Raw genomic sequence first — 18,303 nt, 5'->3', positions numbered from 1 at the left:
AACTCATTGGCGTCATTCTTCGAATCATTTGGACTACACTTACTTTGTTTTTTGATTCTCTAAGAACTGACTCCAATGAATCATTTGATTGGGAATTTGTGAGAGTTTCTGGGTGTTCTGTGCATCTTACGATCACTTTTTATCATCATTTAATGTCTTACAACACAGAGACACAAAGGTTCTCAATTAGGTCAGAGCCTCTTTATGAGAATCCCATAAAACTATGAAATCCACTCCACAAATCATCTCTGGATTCATCTCAGGCAGGTGATATAACCTGATTTAACACACCTTATCCCATAATCCCCTGTGAGGGAAGTGGGCAATGATGACATTATAATGGATATGAGAGCTGTCATGATGTTTGTATGAGGAACGCTGATTGCAAGACCTCTTTCTCTCTCTGTAGTCTCTTTTGTCTCTCTTTTTTTTGTCAGTTTTCAGTCTGTCACTTCTTTTCTTCTTGCATGTCTCTCCATCATTTAGTCTCCATATTCTTCGTTTCTGCTCTATTTCTTTACTTTTCTTGGCTCAGGGAGCCTTGGCTTCAAAGGCTCTTAACGTACGTGCTCATCAAAGCGAGTCTCCTCAGGTGAGCCTCTATATTGAGCGCTTAAGGAAGGAAGACACGTCACTTTTATTAAACCTTCTCACAACGCTGAACTTCAGGGCAAATCTGGCAACCCTGCCCTTATGAGCTTAAACTGAGGTCACGCTAGGCTTTGAGCATCTGAAATGACTTCAAACCCCACAACACTGCAAAAAAGAGTTCTGGGTTTGTGCGCTCTTTGAATTCAGCCAAAAAAGGTCAATCTGTGACGTTTATGTCTTCTATTAGTCAAATGTCTTTGCACTATGCAAATTTGCAGTACAGTGTTTGCTGAACTTCAAATTTGGTTCATAGCTGACCAAATGTGTATGAATGGAGCATTTTTATTTTTTTTCTCCAGTGTTCTCTTGATTAAATTCATCATATATAGTTTATACTTTAGTATAATGTTAAAAGTGCAGTAAACAATTGCTGAAATCAACCCAAACAAACACATCCCTCCCTTTATTATACATCAAAAAAGTAATCGGATTATGTAATGCATGTTACTTGTAATCCATTACCGCCAATACTGACATTGGAAAAGACTGAGAAGTTATCATTAATTGATTGTCATTCTTTTGTTGCAGTGCTGGCCAGTTTCCGAGGAACAGTACAGCATGGCTTGCCTTTGGAGATCGGTGACACGGTGCAGATCCTAGAGAAATGTGAAGGTACATGAGTGCTGTTGCAAGCCACTTTCCTCAAAACCATCTTTTACATTTATTTAATTATTATAAACCTTATCTTAGTGTTCACACCAGTTTGGACCAGCTTAAATTGCAAAATAGTTAAGATGGACAATGCTGGTCTGTCTCCTCTCTACTTAAGTAAGATGGTTATTGTTGCTGTTAGACTTGCCAAGCATGAAAGTGCCTATAACAAACATTATATTGGTAATTCAGTGATGGTATTAACTGGTCATTTAGGCTGAGCAGCTTATTTAAACTGTTTTAGCTGGCATAGGCCTTTTTTTCCCATTTCAGCAGGGCTGCTTGAAAATAATGTTGTCAGGCTTGACCGGGAGCATCCCTACCTAAAAGACCAATAGTTGGTCTCCAGCATATGTTGTTTTGGACGGTGTGCATTTTTGTTCCTACCAGGCTTCTTAACTAGCTTAACCAACAGGACTTCTTTTTCAGACTAGCTTTACCAGGAAGTCCATTCAGGTTGAACAGCTTCATCTGCTAAATAGGGCTACAACTAACAATTATTTTGATATTTGACTAATAAACAATTAATTGACTGTTAATGCAACTATCAAGCAACAACTCTTGACCAACAACTTTTACCTTGACTTAAAAGGTCAGTTCACCCAAAAATTTAAATTCTGTCATTTATTACTCACCCTCGTGTCATTCCAAACCTGTAGGACCTTCGTTCATTTTCGGGACACTGATTAAGATCTTTTTGATGAATTCCGAGTGGTATCTGTCTCGTCCGTAGACAGCAATTTAACTACCACTTTCAAGGTCCAGAAAGGTCCACGTGACTGCAGTGGTTCAACCTTAATTTTATGAAGTGACGAGAATAGTTTAAATATGTGTGTTTGTTTGTGTGTTTATGTATGCATGTACGTAAATATATGGGAAACCAGCTATAACCAGTCTAAATAAACTAGCGTGGCAAATCATTCTAGTCGAAGATGGCCTTTTCATCGGGGTTGGCTTGATTTGATAAACTGCTGACACAGACACCTGTACCACCTCTGAAACGGGAGGATTTGAAACCAGTCTTTTTTTGTGACCCACACTCGACTCCTTCGTTTCCTGTTTCCACCCTTTGAAGACACACTCCTTTGTTCTCTAGGTGCATGCGCTTCCTGTTTTTTTGAGTAAGAGAGCCGGTTTCGGTTGGAGAACACCCAGTAACATTGTATAGGAGAATCTTACACAGTAGATATGAAACCACATAATCACTAGTTCTTGACTGACTGGAGATGCTAATTATCAGAGGGGTCATGTTTCTAAATTCAGCTGCTGTTATGCTCTTTACCATAAGTGCAGAGGTGATGCAGGCCCCCTGTTTTTCACACCTTCTCAGCTTTTTGCCAAGAAGCACAGTTTAAGGGTGGGTTTGCAGTAGGCAGAAAGTTCATCAGTGCTAAAGATGATCAGATCTGATGTACTGGGTTATGGCAGTGGTAGTGCAGGCTGTCAGTGAGTCAAAGTGAAGCTGAGGTTGAAAGTAACTTGTTGGTCAAATCATTGCTTAATCTCAGTACTCCTTTAGAAGAGAAGGTTCTATATAGAACTTAAGTCATTTATCCATGCATAGAACCTTTTGGCCTATAAAGAGTTTATTTGAACCCCTAAAAGATGCTTTAAAATTGAGTCAAGAACTCTAGGGTTCTATATACTGTAGAACTCCATTTTTATAAAGGCAAGATATCACCTCAGTTTTGAACGTACCGCGTGAGTGTGAAATGCTGCTAGCGCTATAATCTAACGTGCTGACGATGTTGCCGATCAATAGTAAACAGTTTAGCCCTGGATGCTAAAGATGGCTTTCACACTATACTGTTAACAGACCTTAAAATTAGCAGTTAAAATATCACCCCCAGTTCTCGCTGAAGAACAGGCAATATTTATTTTGTTTACATCTGCTTCCGCATGAGTTCACTTGAGGTGCTCCCTCTTGCATGATAATCATAATAATGTTTTGTCTTGTTGTCTGTGATGCACCATGATTTTCAAATTCTCCTTTTGAAAATCGCCCCAAGATCGCCTGTACCGAGGTGGTTTCAGCCCACTCGAAAAGTAACTCTTGAAGGGTTTGTTTGTGGTGAGAAAGCAATCCGACCCAACGGGCCAACAAACACCTTGTTTGTTTTGCTAATGCCTCTCAAAATGAATCACCTTAACCTGGAGCAAAGACAAAAGTGCCTAATTGAAATTTGGTCGGATTAACATATATTTCAGAACAACGCTTCAAAACACCAAAAAAAATACTGACGTTAACAAGGTGTTTAGGGAGCACCTTAAAGGCTTTATCTGATTTATTTCATCTCATTTAATCCTGACGGATGATCACAGTGAGTGGAATCCCAGAATGTAAACGGGTGAACGGGTCCGTTTAGAAATGTTGCCTTATAAAAATGAACCAAACAAAGAAATAATTGCAACAATGTAACAATGTTTTCTTTGTTCCGAAACATCTGTTTAAAAAATCTACAGGTCTGGGAACAAGACTAAGTTCAGTTGAACAAATAAAAAAATTTTTACAAATATGCCACCAAGTTTCTACAGTATGTGATAAAATGTGTTTAGAGTTGTGTGTTGTACATTGTACGTCTTTGGCAATTGCCATTTTGTTTTTTTAGATGCTATATTCAGTGCTACATTATATGGTTGGATGTTTGAGATATTCAACTGACTTTCAATTTTAATAAGCATTTTTTAAATTCTTTCACTGCACACACACATCCAAATCCTTTCAAATGCACTACTTATGTAAATCCATGCATTTGCACATGCTTAACTCATTTTAAGAGAACATTTCCAACATTACTAACTGTGTTTTTTTTAGATAATGTCCTATGAAAAGAACTTTCATAAAGGCTTAGTCAAGAAACATTAGGCTGATATTGAAGATGAAAGTCACAGAAATGTTTTGTGTTTCAGGTTGGTACAGAGGATTCGTCCTCAAGAACCCGAATGCCAAGGTAAGCAACTGTCTCTTTGTCTTTTATCAGGTCTGTCAGTGTTGGATGCTATTTTCTGTTACTGAAATATCACAGCAACACCATCAGACGAAACGCATGGATCAAAGCCAGTCTCTTTTTTTATTTCTGTCTGTTTGTTCCCTTGATTATTTGTAGATTTATTCACTTTATTTTGGTTTGTTAATCTGTTATCTCTTTCTTTTTAGGGCATTTTCCCATGCAACTACATTCATCTGAAGAATGCGCATATCAAGAATAAGGGGTGAGTTGAAGGAAAGGATGGTGAACATTCAGACCCTCTGAATAGCTGAGTATTCAGCTTGATTAATCTGTACTCCCAGATATCCAGCATCTCCGTATAGAGTGCAAACATGCACATTTTACACATCTCTTCGCTATTGTTATTGCAATAAAGCCATCTTAACTTCCAGTTTGCATCTGCAAAAAAAGTAATTCCAATGACGTTTGTGTTACACCACTAAACAGTCTGTTTTCACATACTTTGATTTGTATTTTTCAATGAGAAAATATTCAATCATTAGCTTGATTACTGCATATTTTTGTGTTAGCATGTTAAATTCAGAGTGAATGCCAATCAAACCTATGAGAACTCATGTAATTCATACATATCTGGCAATGTTATTGTTTTATCTACTTCTGTATTCTGCATCCATGCGATATAAGCAAAGTTTGGTTTTCTAGATTTTAGGACTTTTTTTTTTTTATTAGTGTATGGATATCTGAGACTGGGCAGCCTGAACAAAATGCTAAATGAATGCGAACAGAAAGAAAACGCCAGCGCTCCACAAAACATCTGCTTTTTCCTTTGATTAACGTACAGTGTAGAAAGCGCAGAACCAGATGAGGTGTATCTCATATCTGTTGCGCTTTGTGCCGCCCACATTTGACTCACAGGCAGTTTGAGACGGTGGTGCCGACTGAAGACTCTGTCATTACGGAGATGACGTCCACCCTGAGGGACTGGGGTGCCATGTGGAAGCAGCTCTTTGTGGTAAATACTGTTTGGGCAAACACTGCAGTCCGCCCACAGCCAGACACTGGCTACGTGAACTCTACGTGCACAGATGCTGATGGGCGGAATATATTATTTGTATTTCAGCTGTTGATGCGGGGGAAACTTTTTTTGAATTATTTTTACACCAGATCATTATATTGCCTTGCTACAGCAGTATAGCCCATTATTAAAGTTGCAACTTCAACATTTCAGTTGCTCTTTCCTTCCCTTTTGTTTACCCCCATAGAAAAATGAAGGAGATCTCTTTCATAGACTGTGGCATGTGATGAATGAGATTTTGGACCTTAGGCGGCAGGTTTTGGTGGGTCACCTGACCCACGACCGCATGAGGGATGTCAAACAGCACATCACGGCACGTCTGGACTGGGGCAATGAGTGAGTACCACATCACCTGCATGATGTAATAAAGTGACAGGTTGGATCTCAAAACAACCGTCATGAACATGTTCAGGTCATATTTCACACAAATATAAAAGAATTAAATTTTATTCTGCATGAAGAAAATGAAGTGTTGACTTTTTTTTTTTTTGGACAATTAAGCATAATTGCATTAATTCTCTTTAGCGTAATTCCCCCCAAATTGTCATTGTTACCGTAATTTTTAAAAATTCATGAATACTTATAAGTACTAATTTCCCTTCTGTTCAAAAGTTTGGAGTCTGTAAGATTGTGTAATGTTTTTGATATGATAGAAACTTGATTAGTTTCTTATACTCATTGAGGCTCCATACAATAAAAATCACAGTAAAAACAGCAATATTTTAAAATATTATTACAATTTTAAATACGTTTTCTATTGTAATATATTATATATACACATGATCCTTTAGAAATATGCTATTAATATGCTTAATATGCTGATTTGCTACACAAGAAACATTTCAAATCGTCCCCCTCTATGATTTTCATCTCATTTTTATTTGTTGACGAAAAATAGAGTAGATTTTAGTTTTATTCATTCAAAGCGCATTTTTATTTAGTCATCGTCTCGTTTTCGTCCGAGAAAAAATGTCGTTGACTAAAATTATGACGCAAATTATTCGTCAACTAAATTAACACTGCTCGGCTGAAGACCCAAGTTTGGTTTGAAGATGAAAGATGTACCAAGCACAATGTTCTCCCACAATTCCTGATTTCTAACACACACTTGCAGTGTTCGGCCTTTGAACGGTCTTTAACATAGAAATATGTTGTACACAGTCTGGTAATGCTGTACTGTTTCTCTGCTTTCACAGGCAGCTGGGTTTGGACCTGGTACCCAGAAGAGAGTTCAGCATGGTGGACCCGGATGAAATCAGCGTCACCGAGCTCTACCGACTGGTACGTCTGTTTTGCTGCATTACCATGACAACCCCGTTCTTGACTCCGAGTTGATCGTCTGAGAAAGATTCCCGATTTGGCTACCTAATCCCATTCCGTTAAATGCAACGCTCAGCTCGGGTAACGGGCCCCGTGGGGAAAATGACAGTAATTCTGAGCCGCACTGACAAGATACGCCGCAGAAAATTACAGTCGTCATGGATGTGGAAGTCTGGTTGCCGGCCGGAGGGGTTGTTGACAGCGGGGAGTCTCTGCTGTGATATAATTGAGTTATGCGAAGCACATTGAAGCATTACTTTGGCCAAACATGACCTGATGTGTCCCCATACTGTGTAATGTAATGTAATATAATATAATAACCCTCCGCTGCCAGACGGACTTCATTACCGTACCCTGTCTGTGGTTTATGTGGTGGGCGCACAAACTTTTGCTATCGACTGCGTGTGAGATGAAACACAAAGCGGATGTTTGCAACCTGCAAATTGCAAATTATTAATTTGAACATGGAACTCAAATGTTATATAAGGCTTTATTTAAAATTAGAAATGGTGTTTATGATGAATGACTATTGAAGCTAAAAAGGAAGTTCTTGGCAACATTTATTGATTTATTTGGGTTATTTTGTGCTATGATGGTCTAGTTTAGCTGTGATTGAATAGCAGGCTCAACAGGATGGCATTTTGTGTGTGTTTAGACGGAGCTCATTACCTGTGACACATACCCAGTGTGCTGTGATGAATAGTGTGGGAGTGAATCAGGTCACCCAGTCTCACCACACACACTTTAATTAGTGCTGAGGATTCAGACATCACCACAAATGTGTGTGTGAAAGAAACTGAGAGATTGGGAGTGGGGAAACAATGAATACACCACAATAATATGGACAGTCTGTATCTATATCTGTATATAAACAAGGCTTTTTTAATCAGTCTGATTTAGTTGATATTATTGGAAGCAAATATCATGGCTTTTTTGTCCACCTGAAGCATTGTACAGTTTTTCTGTTGGCAGCTTTTTAGATTATAACTTAAAATGTTTTGATGACCAATTTTATGGCTATTAAATTTTAGATCAGTTTTAGATGTTTTAATTTTTTGTTATTTTTTTTAATTATTGGTGATTAAAAATAATTAGTGGTTATTGGTATTAGCAAGGTTGGCAATCCAGATTTTTTTTCCGATTTTAAATGATTGAAAATAATAGAGCTGAATGATTTTCATCACGTTTGATTCTGTTAGTATAACATTTGAATCTGAATATACACAGCTCTCTCTGTGTGTGTGTGTGTGTGTGTGTGTGTGTGTGTGTGTGTGTGTGTGTGTGTGTGTGTGTGTGTGTGTGTATTCACTCACTCACTCACTCTCACACACACACACAGACACACACACAGACACACATGTATAGTTGTTGTCATTGAGTTTTTTGTTACTTATTGGTTCTTACTTTATTATTCCTGATAATTATTACTCCACACACGCTCGATCAGGGCACAGGTGGTCTTTGTTCTGAGTTATTGAAAGTAAGCGGTTTAAGAATTCTAGAAGCTTCCGTGATCTGACCCGACCTGCCAAACAGGGAATAAAGTCTTTATTGAAATCTTTTTAGCCTATTCATTCCCATTAAAACTCTAAAATTTGAGCTTCGCTTAACATAATTTCCCCTTAAATAAGGAATTTCTGCTCTCTCTCTCTCTCTCTCTCTCTCTCTCTCTCTCTCTCTCTCTCTCTCTCTCTCTCTTTTTTTTTTCTTCATTTATTAAAGTTAGCATGAAAGGGAAGTTGTGATAGTCTTTTGTTCCCTATTGTGATCCAAGTGAAACAGCTTCTTGAACAAGAAAAAATGTAGGGCGGGACTTTATATTGTCCATGGGGAGTTGATTGGATGGTCGTGGTTTGCTATTGGTCAATCTCATGTGAGTGTCAGGTTGTCCCGCCCTCGTGCCAGTAAACACGTCATCAGAGAAGAGATGTCGGTGCATAAGGGAGGGCAGAAGTTATTTTGATTAAAGATTACGAGGGCACATGAATAAAAAAAATAAATGTGCACGGATAAATAATTTAGAGTACTGTAGTATTCCATAAAAAGTCAATTTTTTGTATTCATAGTGACTTTAATGTACTTAAATGCTTCAGTTTTTACTTTTACTTTACATGTGCTAGCATCTCGCAAAAATACATTATTTTAAAATGCATGATTTCTGTGATATTCATGCATTTAAAAACTACTTGCTGTAACTGTAAAAAATTACAGTTTGCACCCCAACACCACAGTGTTCTGCAGGGATAACAGGGATACCCGTAAGACTAATTCGGTAGTGGTTCCCTCAATTTTCCTATGGGTTTTTATAAATAGAAGTTTTTCAGTTTGAGTGAAATAAGGTCTCTTCGCATAAGTTTGGACGTTTTGTTCTATAACATTAATTGCACACACCTATATCAAAAATGCTTTTGAAGCTGATGTGTCTATTTGAAAAAAAAAAAAAAGGCATTTTGTTTTCAAGATGGTTTGGGACATTAATTGTAATGACTGCCTATTTACTTGAATGATTGCTTTCTATGCTAATTAAGTGAGTGTTTTAATTTAATTGGTTAGTATTATAAGTTTTTAAATTAAATTAGTGTTCATTTGTATCTATATCTGTCCTCCTCATGCATACACACAGAAGCACATAGAGAGCATATGCGCTGCTCAGTTGACCTTTTTATATTTCACATCACGCCTGTTCACACCTCTGTGTCCTCACACAGTGCATGGTTTGACTACACCATCCGATAGATGATGCTCCCAAGTGACAAGTCTGTTTGTTGCACAACAACAGTGTGAATGTGCACTTAAAATAAGCATGTGTGCAGTGATGTGCATACATGTATGTGTATGTGTGTGTGTGTGTGTGTGTGTGCGTGCATTTGACATTGCACTCTGTGGTGTCATTGCAAAGAAAGGAGCATAAAAACTGAAGCAAATTAGACTTGGCGGGCTGTAAAGGAGCCGTGCTGTGAACATGCAGCCGCTGAGATTCAATGGAATATTCAATGCATTTCTGCTTATATTATGCACAGCTTTTCCTGCTTTTCTGGGTATTAAAAAAAAAGAAACATAATGCAAAGGTAGAGCTTTATTTGGTGTTTACATGCATTGTGAATCCTTACCGGGGTCACTTTTCTTTTTTCTTCATCTTGCTGAAGTGTCATCTATTGAAAAATGGTTGCATCACATGTAATGATCTCTGTGTTTGAATGGATAGATGGAGCATCGACACAGAAAGAAAGAAACTCCGACTCCTGTCAGCACACATCACCTGTTTGTCCATTTGAAGAGTCTGATGAGCTCAAACCTGGGTGAAGAACTGGAGGTCTTTTTCTTTATCTATGATAGTCGAGAGAACAAACCGCTCAGGTGAGCATCTAACTGATCATTTATATGGTTGTGTGATTTGTCAGCTCATACACTCATACATAAAGGATTATTAATTTCCTGATAATTGATTCACCCCAATGTCTTCCAAGATGTTTATGTCTGTCTGTCTTCAATCGAAAAGAATTTATGGTTTTTGAGGGAAACATTCCTGGATTTTTCTCCATATAGTGGACTTCAATGGCCACCAGTGGCTCGAATGTCCAATTTGCAGTTTAAATGCAGCTTCAAAGGGATCTACTGTACATGATCCCAGATGAGGAATAAGGGTCTTATCTAGTGAAATGATCAGTCATTTTCTAAGAAAAATAAACATTTATATATTTTTGAACCACAAATGCTCTTCTTGCACTGCGAAAATCATGTTTCATGTTGCACTAGCTCTGCGAGTTTTTCGCCCTGCTGTGGTACTTTCGCGTGACCTTTCCAGCGCGATTACGTAATACGTGGCACATCGCAGAGCTAGTGCAAGATGAGCATTTGTGGTTAAAAAATGCATAAATTTTTATTTATTGTAGAAAATGACCGATCGTTTTGCTAGATAAGACCCTTATTCCTCGACTGGGTTCGTGTAGAGCCCTTTGAAGCTGCATTTAAACTGCAATTTGGACCTTCAACCCGTTGAACCCCAGTGAAGTCCACTATATAGAGACTGAAGAAAAACAGATATAAACATCTTGGACCTGATTTTCTCCTAAAATATTGATTTTCTGCTCATGAAACATTTCTTATTGTTACATTTGAAAACAGTGGTGCTGCTTAATATTTTTGTGGAAACCATGATATTTGATGAATAGATTTATTAGTTATTTTAAGCAGTTTTTTTGGAGATATGTTGTAATGAAAAATCTTCCTTTTGTGGAAAAATTTCCTATTTGCGTCCTGAAGTAGGATGTGCTCTTCAATCATAACCTCATTACGTGTGCTTCCTTCTGTGTTTGTCCCTGGCCACTGCCAGACAGATGAAAAACAAATAAACAGATTTCATCAGGGATACACACCTGCAGTTGAGGCTGTGAGAGCTTTCAGACGGTTTTGTGTGTGTGTGTGTGCGTGTATATATGTACCTGTTTATCTCATCTAATGGTTAATTACAGACTCTAACCGTCTCAGCAGCTGCATAGTGGCATTTGCTCACATTGTCTCAGTGTTTTCCTTCTGTTCATTGATTGGAGTTTTTTCCACTCAGTCCCTGTCTGTAGTCTTGGAGAATATTAATGTGGCCCTGATCCATCACTGATTTCCCTACCTGGTTAGATGGCTGATTTCCAGTTAATTATGTGTCCTTTTTTTTTTTTCTTTTTCTTTTTTGCCTCTACTGTATATGGTATGGTGGCACTTTTTTTTTTTTTTTTCTCCAGACTAGCCTGCGGCTTCAAATCTGTTCAATGTCCAGCCTTGACAGCTCCTGTGGATTTAATCACGATGCCCACAACTGCAGTGAATAGGGAATCACTAGGGCTATATCCTAATTTGAATATTTGACACTGCATATTTGAAATGTGCTGTTGAAGAAAGTACATACTTCTGAGTATGTAATAAACTATATAAACTATATATATATTTTTTTCTGTAATTAATCGTGATTAATTGCACCTAACATTAATGTTTTTAATATATTTTGATATTGTAATAATTTCACATTTAATCTCCAAATTAATGTAGAAGCAACATAACGACAGTATATTTTAAATAGTTATCAAACAGTTCACAGTCTTCACTGCATAAATTATAAAATTACATAAATGTTCATCCTTATTAAAGCTACAAAAGTGATTAAGTCAAGAGCAGTGAGTGATTTTTCTTGATTAACATTAACATTAATGACAGACAGCAGCAGGTTTTATTAGGCTGCTGTCACTTTAAGATCTGATGCACATGACACACATCCAATGTCCTCAACTCTTTACGATCCTTTAAGACTTTATTTAACTTATTTAAGACTGTGCTTACAAGGATACTTGACAAAGTGGGCATTTTGGCATACTTTTGTGTGTTTTTGTCTGTTTAAGCATGAAAGAAATCACTGTCTGAAGCGGCTTTCTGTGAGCCCGAGTCGTGTGTGTGTCACACTGACAGGAGATGCACAAACAGCATGGCTGTACAGATATTATTTTATTTATTTTTTGTTGCATCTTATTACCCTTAAATGGTTTAATAGCACTTGAATGAATGATAGCGTGGTCATATAATGTAACGCTAGCTAAAGGATGATGAAAAAAAATGGATGCTGCGTTAATTGCGTTACATTTTTAACACGTTTAACACTAAAAAGCTTAACTTGTACTGATCCTGCAACATGTTGAGTGATTCAGCATCAGTCCTGGTGTTAGGCAGCTCATGTTACCATTCATACCCATTTCATCTAGTGGCGCCCAGACAGTGAGCGCTGTTACTAAAAGACGAGGATCCCGTTTGTGTTAATTTTTCTTTAGACAGTTTGAATGCTGCTACCAAAAGCCCCTTGTGTCTGTGTGTGTGTGAAGCATGTTGGAGAGAAAGAGTCTATCTGTGTTTCTCCTCATTTCTGCCACAGGATGTGTACAAAGTGCTGATTGACAGCCTTCTGGGTAACAACTCCCCCTTCGTTCCCACGGGACCGTTTTGTGGCATGGTTAATTTATCCAGCTAGAAGTACAGGGATCATTTTCCATCCGTGTCGATTTATCCAGCCAAGTCCGGAGGGAGGCGTGTGAGTCGTATCGGTGTCCCATTTGAACTTGCCGTGTTACAACCTCTGGCATCAAGGGAGGAAATATCAAATTCTCTGTGATGTGCCGGGTGAGAGTGAAAGAAAGCCGCCGTCATTGAAATGCTGGCGTGATGTCCGCCGATAGGAATATCCCACTATCCACAGACGGCTCTTCAGAAAGCGATAGCGGCCCTGCAGCTGTGTGTCAAAGGCCAAAACATCCTTTGTGCTCCGGCTTCTGGTGATGGGACGCTGGGATCGCAACAATGCTGAGTTAATTAACGTGGTGTTTGTGTGAAGGGCCGGTTTAATACAAGTCCGTACATGAATGCGTGTATATTCCTTAGTGGATTGTATCTGGAATTTGCCAGCTATTGTTCCTGTTGGGAAACATTATAGGGTTGCTATTCTTTTTATTATGAAGCTGTGAAAGTCATGTAACTGGATTATGAGGTTGGTCTGTGATGGACACATGTGTCTTTCCCATTATTGCTTTGTATCGACAGCTGGCAGTGTCCATCATGGTTTACATTACATTTAATTTGCTGGGTGCATACATTCAAAAATACTGCAGAACTGGTGTTACTTATAATAAAGCATCCTGATCAAGGGCGTGATTGTGGCACCCCGGGAACCACAATTTTTCTTTCCCCCCAAAAATCAAAACAAAACTGTGTGGTACAGTGATGTATTGGATGTAAATACCATGGTACACATCCAGGAAACAAAAAAGCAAAGTATTAGTATGGTATGTGTCTAGTAAACATTGTATTACCACAATTGTTGATTTCTAATAATTTCGGTTGGTGGTTTTTGTTTGTTTTTTGTTTTTTTTTTTCAGTTTGATTTTGTTGGTTTGGTTTGTTTTGTTTTGTTTCGGCCTGGTTTTGTTTGGTTTGTTTTGTTTCAGCCTGGTTGTGTTTGTTTTGTTTTGTTTCAGCCTGGTTGTGTTTGGTTTGGTTTGTTTTGGCCTGGTTGTGTTTGTTTTGTTTTTTTTCGGCCTGGTTGTGTTTGTTTTGTTTTTTGTTTTGTTTCGTGCCTGGTTGTGTTTGGTTTGGTTTGTTTTGTTTTGGCCTGGTTGTGTTTGTTTTGTTTTGTTTCGGTCTGGTTGTGTTTGTTTTGTTTTTTTGTTTAGTTTTGTTTCGGCCTGGTTTTGTTTGGTTTTCGGCCTGGTTTTGTTAGTTTTGTTTGTTCATTTAAACATGTTTTTTTTATCTGTTTGTTTTTGTATGTTTAAAAACCATGGTAAAACTTACATCCAAAGACATAGTATTACCATGGTACTGGTACTTGTCCAAAAAACATAGTATTACCATGGCAGATGTGTAAAAACATGGTATTACTGTAGTGCATATCTAAAAATTGGTATTGCTTGCATTGCATGCTAATGTCTCAAAATATGAATTTTATTTTTTGTTTTGTTTTGTGAACTGTTATGTTTTAATAATTTAATATTTATTGACAGTTCAACATCTGTTAGGATTAACAGTTTTATGTGTGAGAGCTTGCTTGGTAAATATTTTATTAGGCAGAGTGAATTTAACAGTACTGTGAATGCTGTGCCAAAAATGTTATGCACTGTATTTTGTCCTTAAAAATCTAATTCTTTGTGATCTTTGTGTTTTTAAACTGCAGAATGAACTCAGTGTATCTCGCTCTCTCTTTGTTTCACAGTGAAAGGTTCTTTGTTAAACTCAATAAAAACGGTCTGCCCAAGTTTCCAGAGAAGACTGAAAGACAATGCACACTTTTTGTGGTGAGTGTTGAGATTAAATCACTCCCAGGCTAATCATGCAGAGTAATCGGTGTTGATTAAGTTTCGTTTGAATTTTTCAGGATCTGGGGAGTGGCGACCTGAGAAAAGACGTGTATATTGTCGTTCACATCATTCGGATTGGTAAAAGCCAATATCGTCTCTACAGAATAATTACTGATGCCGAAGACCCTGCAGGCATGTGATGAGAGCTGATTGCTTTGTGTGTGTGTGTGTGTGTGTGTGTGTAGGGAGGATGGGTGCAGGAGAGAAGAAGAACACGTCTAATGTGCAATACAGGCGTCCATTCGGCTGTGCTGTGGTCAGCATCGCTGATCTCCTCACTGCTGACTCCAAAGACGACCACCTGCTGAAGGTTTATGCGTAAGTGACCCTCAACACATATACATATGCACACACACACACATGCACAGGTTTGTTTTTGTGAATTGTGAGGACATTCCATAGGCATAATGGTTTTTATACTGTACAAACCATATTTTCTATCACCCTACACTACCCCTAGCCCTAAACCTACCCATCACAGGAAACTGTGCACTTTTTTACTTTCTCAAAAAAACTCATTCTGTATAATTTATAAGCTTTTTGAAAAATGGGGACATGGGGTAATGTCCTCCATAAGTCACCCTCTCCTGTAATACTTATGTCATACCCATGTCATTATACAAATTTGTGTCCTGATATGTCATAAAAATACACACACACACACACACACACACACACACACACACACACACACACACACACACATACTGGTTTTTGTGGTTTACGAGGACTTTGATGCTCAAACCAGTAGGATTGTGGTTTAGGGGGACACACCTTTCCCGATGCCCTACAGTGATGATAAAACTATCAAAAATTTTGTTTTGATCTGCAGATCACACATCTGGCTTTAAAGTTTCTTTACACACAACAGAACGGAAAATATGACAACATGACATATCAGTGGTATACAAGGACATTCCCGCCCATCCAAAAATGTTCCCGCCTATGACATAATTGTGATTTTTGGGTACAACCTGATTTATGAGGACACCTATTGTACAATACACAAAACATGTCATTTCTCTGGATTACAAGGACTAGTGTGTTTTACAGGTACATGACCACACACAACACACAAACCTGACGATATGGTGTATTAGCAAGACTGAGGTGATTAATGAGTACCTGATCTTAAACACAATACACAACTGACACACTCCAACATTACAGGGACCAGTGTGTTTAATGGTACATGACCACACACAACACACAAACCTGACGATATGGTGTATTAGCAAGACTGAGGTGATTAATGAGTACCGGTTCCTCAATACAATACACACCTGACACACTCCAACATTACAGGGACCAGTGTGTTTAATGGTACATGACCACACACAACACACAAACCTGACGATAAGGTGTATTAGCAAGACTGAGGTGATTAATGAGTACCGGTTCCTCAATACAATACACACCTGACACACTCCAACATTACAGGGACCAGTGTGTTTAATGGTACATGACCACACACAACACACAAACCTGACGATATGGTGTATTAGCAAGACTGAGGTGATTAATGAGTACCTGATCTTAAACACAATACACACCTGACACACTCCAACATTACAGGGACCAGTGTGTATTAGAAGTACTTTAATTATGACTTAAAATAACAACATAAACATTGAGTTTTTCCGGTTTTAACCATGTAATACCATCATGGAATGGCATTTTAAGGGGAAAATGAAATCCACAACTAAAAAACTAGGTCAATAACACATGGACAACTGTGTAATCTGTGTAATCAGAAAGCATACAGCAATATTAATGTTTTGACATATTGAAATGGCAACCATTCAAAACTTTGAAAAAATGTGAACAGAATTGAGTCAAGTCAAGTCACCTTTATTTATAAAGCGCTTTTTAAACTACATATTGTTTCAAAGCAGCCCTCATAACAGGAACATTGTTCAACAAAGATTGTTTGGGCTGTACAGCAGAAGAGTATTGTGTCATTGTTCAGCCAGAGTCAGTTCAGTGTTGATTCAATTACGTTGTAAAACTCATCAGTTATTAATTTAGTTCACTTCATCTATACAGCAGCAGCAGCAGCTCTGGAGACAACAGTCATGTCATCGTCCAGCTCAGTTCAGTTCTCATACAATAGTGTCAATGCAGTCAGATCAATAATAATGTTGAATATTAAATTGTCATGTTTTTGTGACAAACTACTGCTTTAAAGAACAGTTAAACTTAAGAGATTTACAGAGTGAAGTCTTAGTATATTCATGCTCTAGAATGAAACTAACATAACCAACAACTAAAATAATAATCCTTATACAACAGCATCAAATGAGACACAATGCAACATCACTTATTTTGTGCTTTTTTTTTCAAGCTAATTCCTTGATTTCTTACAAAATCTCTTGTGTTTTGTCCACAATTTTTCTTTGGTCATATGTGCCTTAAAATGATCAATTACAGCTGTAACTTCAGCATCTGACCAGCAAACCTTTTGTCCTTTCCGTCTTGTCCTTTTCCTTTCCGTTTTTTAATTTCTGCCGAACTCTCATTCTCTGTACAGATACATACTTTATTAAGCTCCTACTCTATCAAAGCTCATGTACTTACAATGATGGTCGTACTCTAATTTAAACCTCAGGTACCTTGACAAACTCAGCAGTTTTCCAAATGGGCATCTTCTGAACATCTGCAAGAAATCAGTTACATACTGATCAGGAAACTAAGATTTAACTCTCAAATACCTAGAACTTAAAACTGGTTATACACCTGATATCTAAAAATAAAATTTCAAGTGACACAAAATATTATTCTGGAGATTAAATGTTATTAGCCTGTTAAAGGGATAATTCACCCCAAAATGAAAATGTGATGTTTATCTGCTTACCCCCAGCGCATCCAAGATGTAGGTGACTTTGTTTCTTCAGTCGAACACAAATGATGATTTTTAACTCCAACCGTTGCCGTCTGTCAGCTGTATAATGGGTGTCAATGGAAACAATTCATAAGAGTCAAAACATATACATAGACAAATTCAAATGAAACCCTGTGGCTTGTGACGGCACATTTATGTCCTAAGACACGAAAAGATCGGTTTGTGCGAGAAACCAAACAGTATTTATATCATTTTTTACCTCTAATACACCAGTGATGTCTGATTGCGGTCTAACAGTGGAAGTAATGTCTAGCACTCATTGAAGTATATGCTCGAGACATCACTGCCGCTGTCAGAGCGCGATCAGACCTCACTAACCGAGTGCTGAACGCAGTTGGACATGGTGTATTAGAGGTAAGAAATGATATAAATACTGTTTGGTTTCTCACACAAACCGATAGTTTCGTGTCTTAGGACATCAATGTGTCGTCACGAGCCGCAGGGTTTAATATGGATTTGTCTGTGCATGTTTTTTGACTCATAAATTGTGCTCCCATTGACACCAATTATACAGCTGTCAGATGGCAATGGTTGGAGTTAAAAATCATCATTTGTGTTCGACTGAAGAAACAAAGTCACCTACATCTTGGATGTGCTGGGGGTAAGCAGATAAACATCAAATTTTCATTTTTGGGTGAACTACCCTTTAAAAATCTCCAAGTCTTTTACCAACACAAAAATGATAAACTCATTTGTATCAACCAGATTTACAATGTTGGTGCAACCCTGATTCCAATAATATTCTTATAGAAAAGTTGCACTATATAAGTGCAAAAATCTCTGTATATAATAACTGATTATTGCTCATTAATTATTACAATTAATGGCAAAAGGAATGTTTGGAAATATAAACTGATATTTCCTACT

The 18,303-nt window shown here is 37.8% G+C and overlaps 1 protein-coding gene across 2 annotated transcripts in view; it reads left to right on the top strand.

Moving 5' to 3' along the window:
- dock4b (dedicator of cytokinesis 4b) overlaps nucleotides 1-18,303 on the top strand; it is a 120,871-nt gene that overhangs the window by 30,928 nt on the left and 71,640 nt on the right. For both annotated transcript variants that reach the window (XM_067391638.1, XM_067391637.1), the window contains exons 2-11: nucleotides 1,180-1,263; nucleotides 4,213-4,253; nucleotides 4,460-4,515; nucleotides 5,169-5,265; nucleotides 5,516-5,664; nucleotides 6,525-6,609; nucleotides 9,854-10,005; nucleotides 14,390-14,471; nucleotides 14,552-14,612; nucleotides 14,720-14,852. In XM_067391638.1, coding sequence (XP_067247739.1) covers nucleotides 1,180-1,263; nucleotides 4,213-4,253; nucleotides 4,460-4,515; nucleotides 5,169-5,265; nucleotides 5,516-5,664; nucleotides 6,525-6,609; nucleotides 9,854-10,005; nucleotides 14,390-14,471; nucleotides 14,552-14,612; nucleotides 14,720-14,852 — 940 coding nt within the window. The remainder of the gene's footprint in view (nucleotides 1-1,179; nucleotides 1,264-4,212; nucleotides 4,254-4,459; nucleotides 4,516-5,168; nucleotides 5,266-5,515; nucleotides 5,665-6,524; nucleotides 6,610-9,853; nucleotides 10,006-14,389; nucleotides 14,472-14,551; nucleotides 14,613-14,719; nucleotides 14,853-18,303) is intronic.

This window comes from Chanodichthys erythropterus, chromosome 8 (genome assembly GCF_024489055.1).
Source record: "Chanodichthys erythropterus isolate Z2021 chromosome 8, ASM2448905v1, whole genome shotgun sequence".
Taxonomy (NCBI): Eukaryota; Metazoa; Chordata; class Actinopteri; order Cypriniformes; family Xenocyprididae; genus Chanodichthys; species Chanodichthys erythropterus.
Note: the sequence above shows the minus strand (reverse complement) of the source record. Positions and strands in the feature narration are given on the sequence as shown.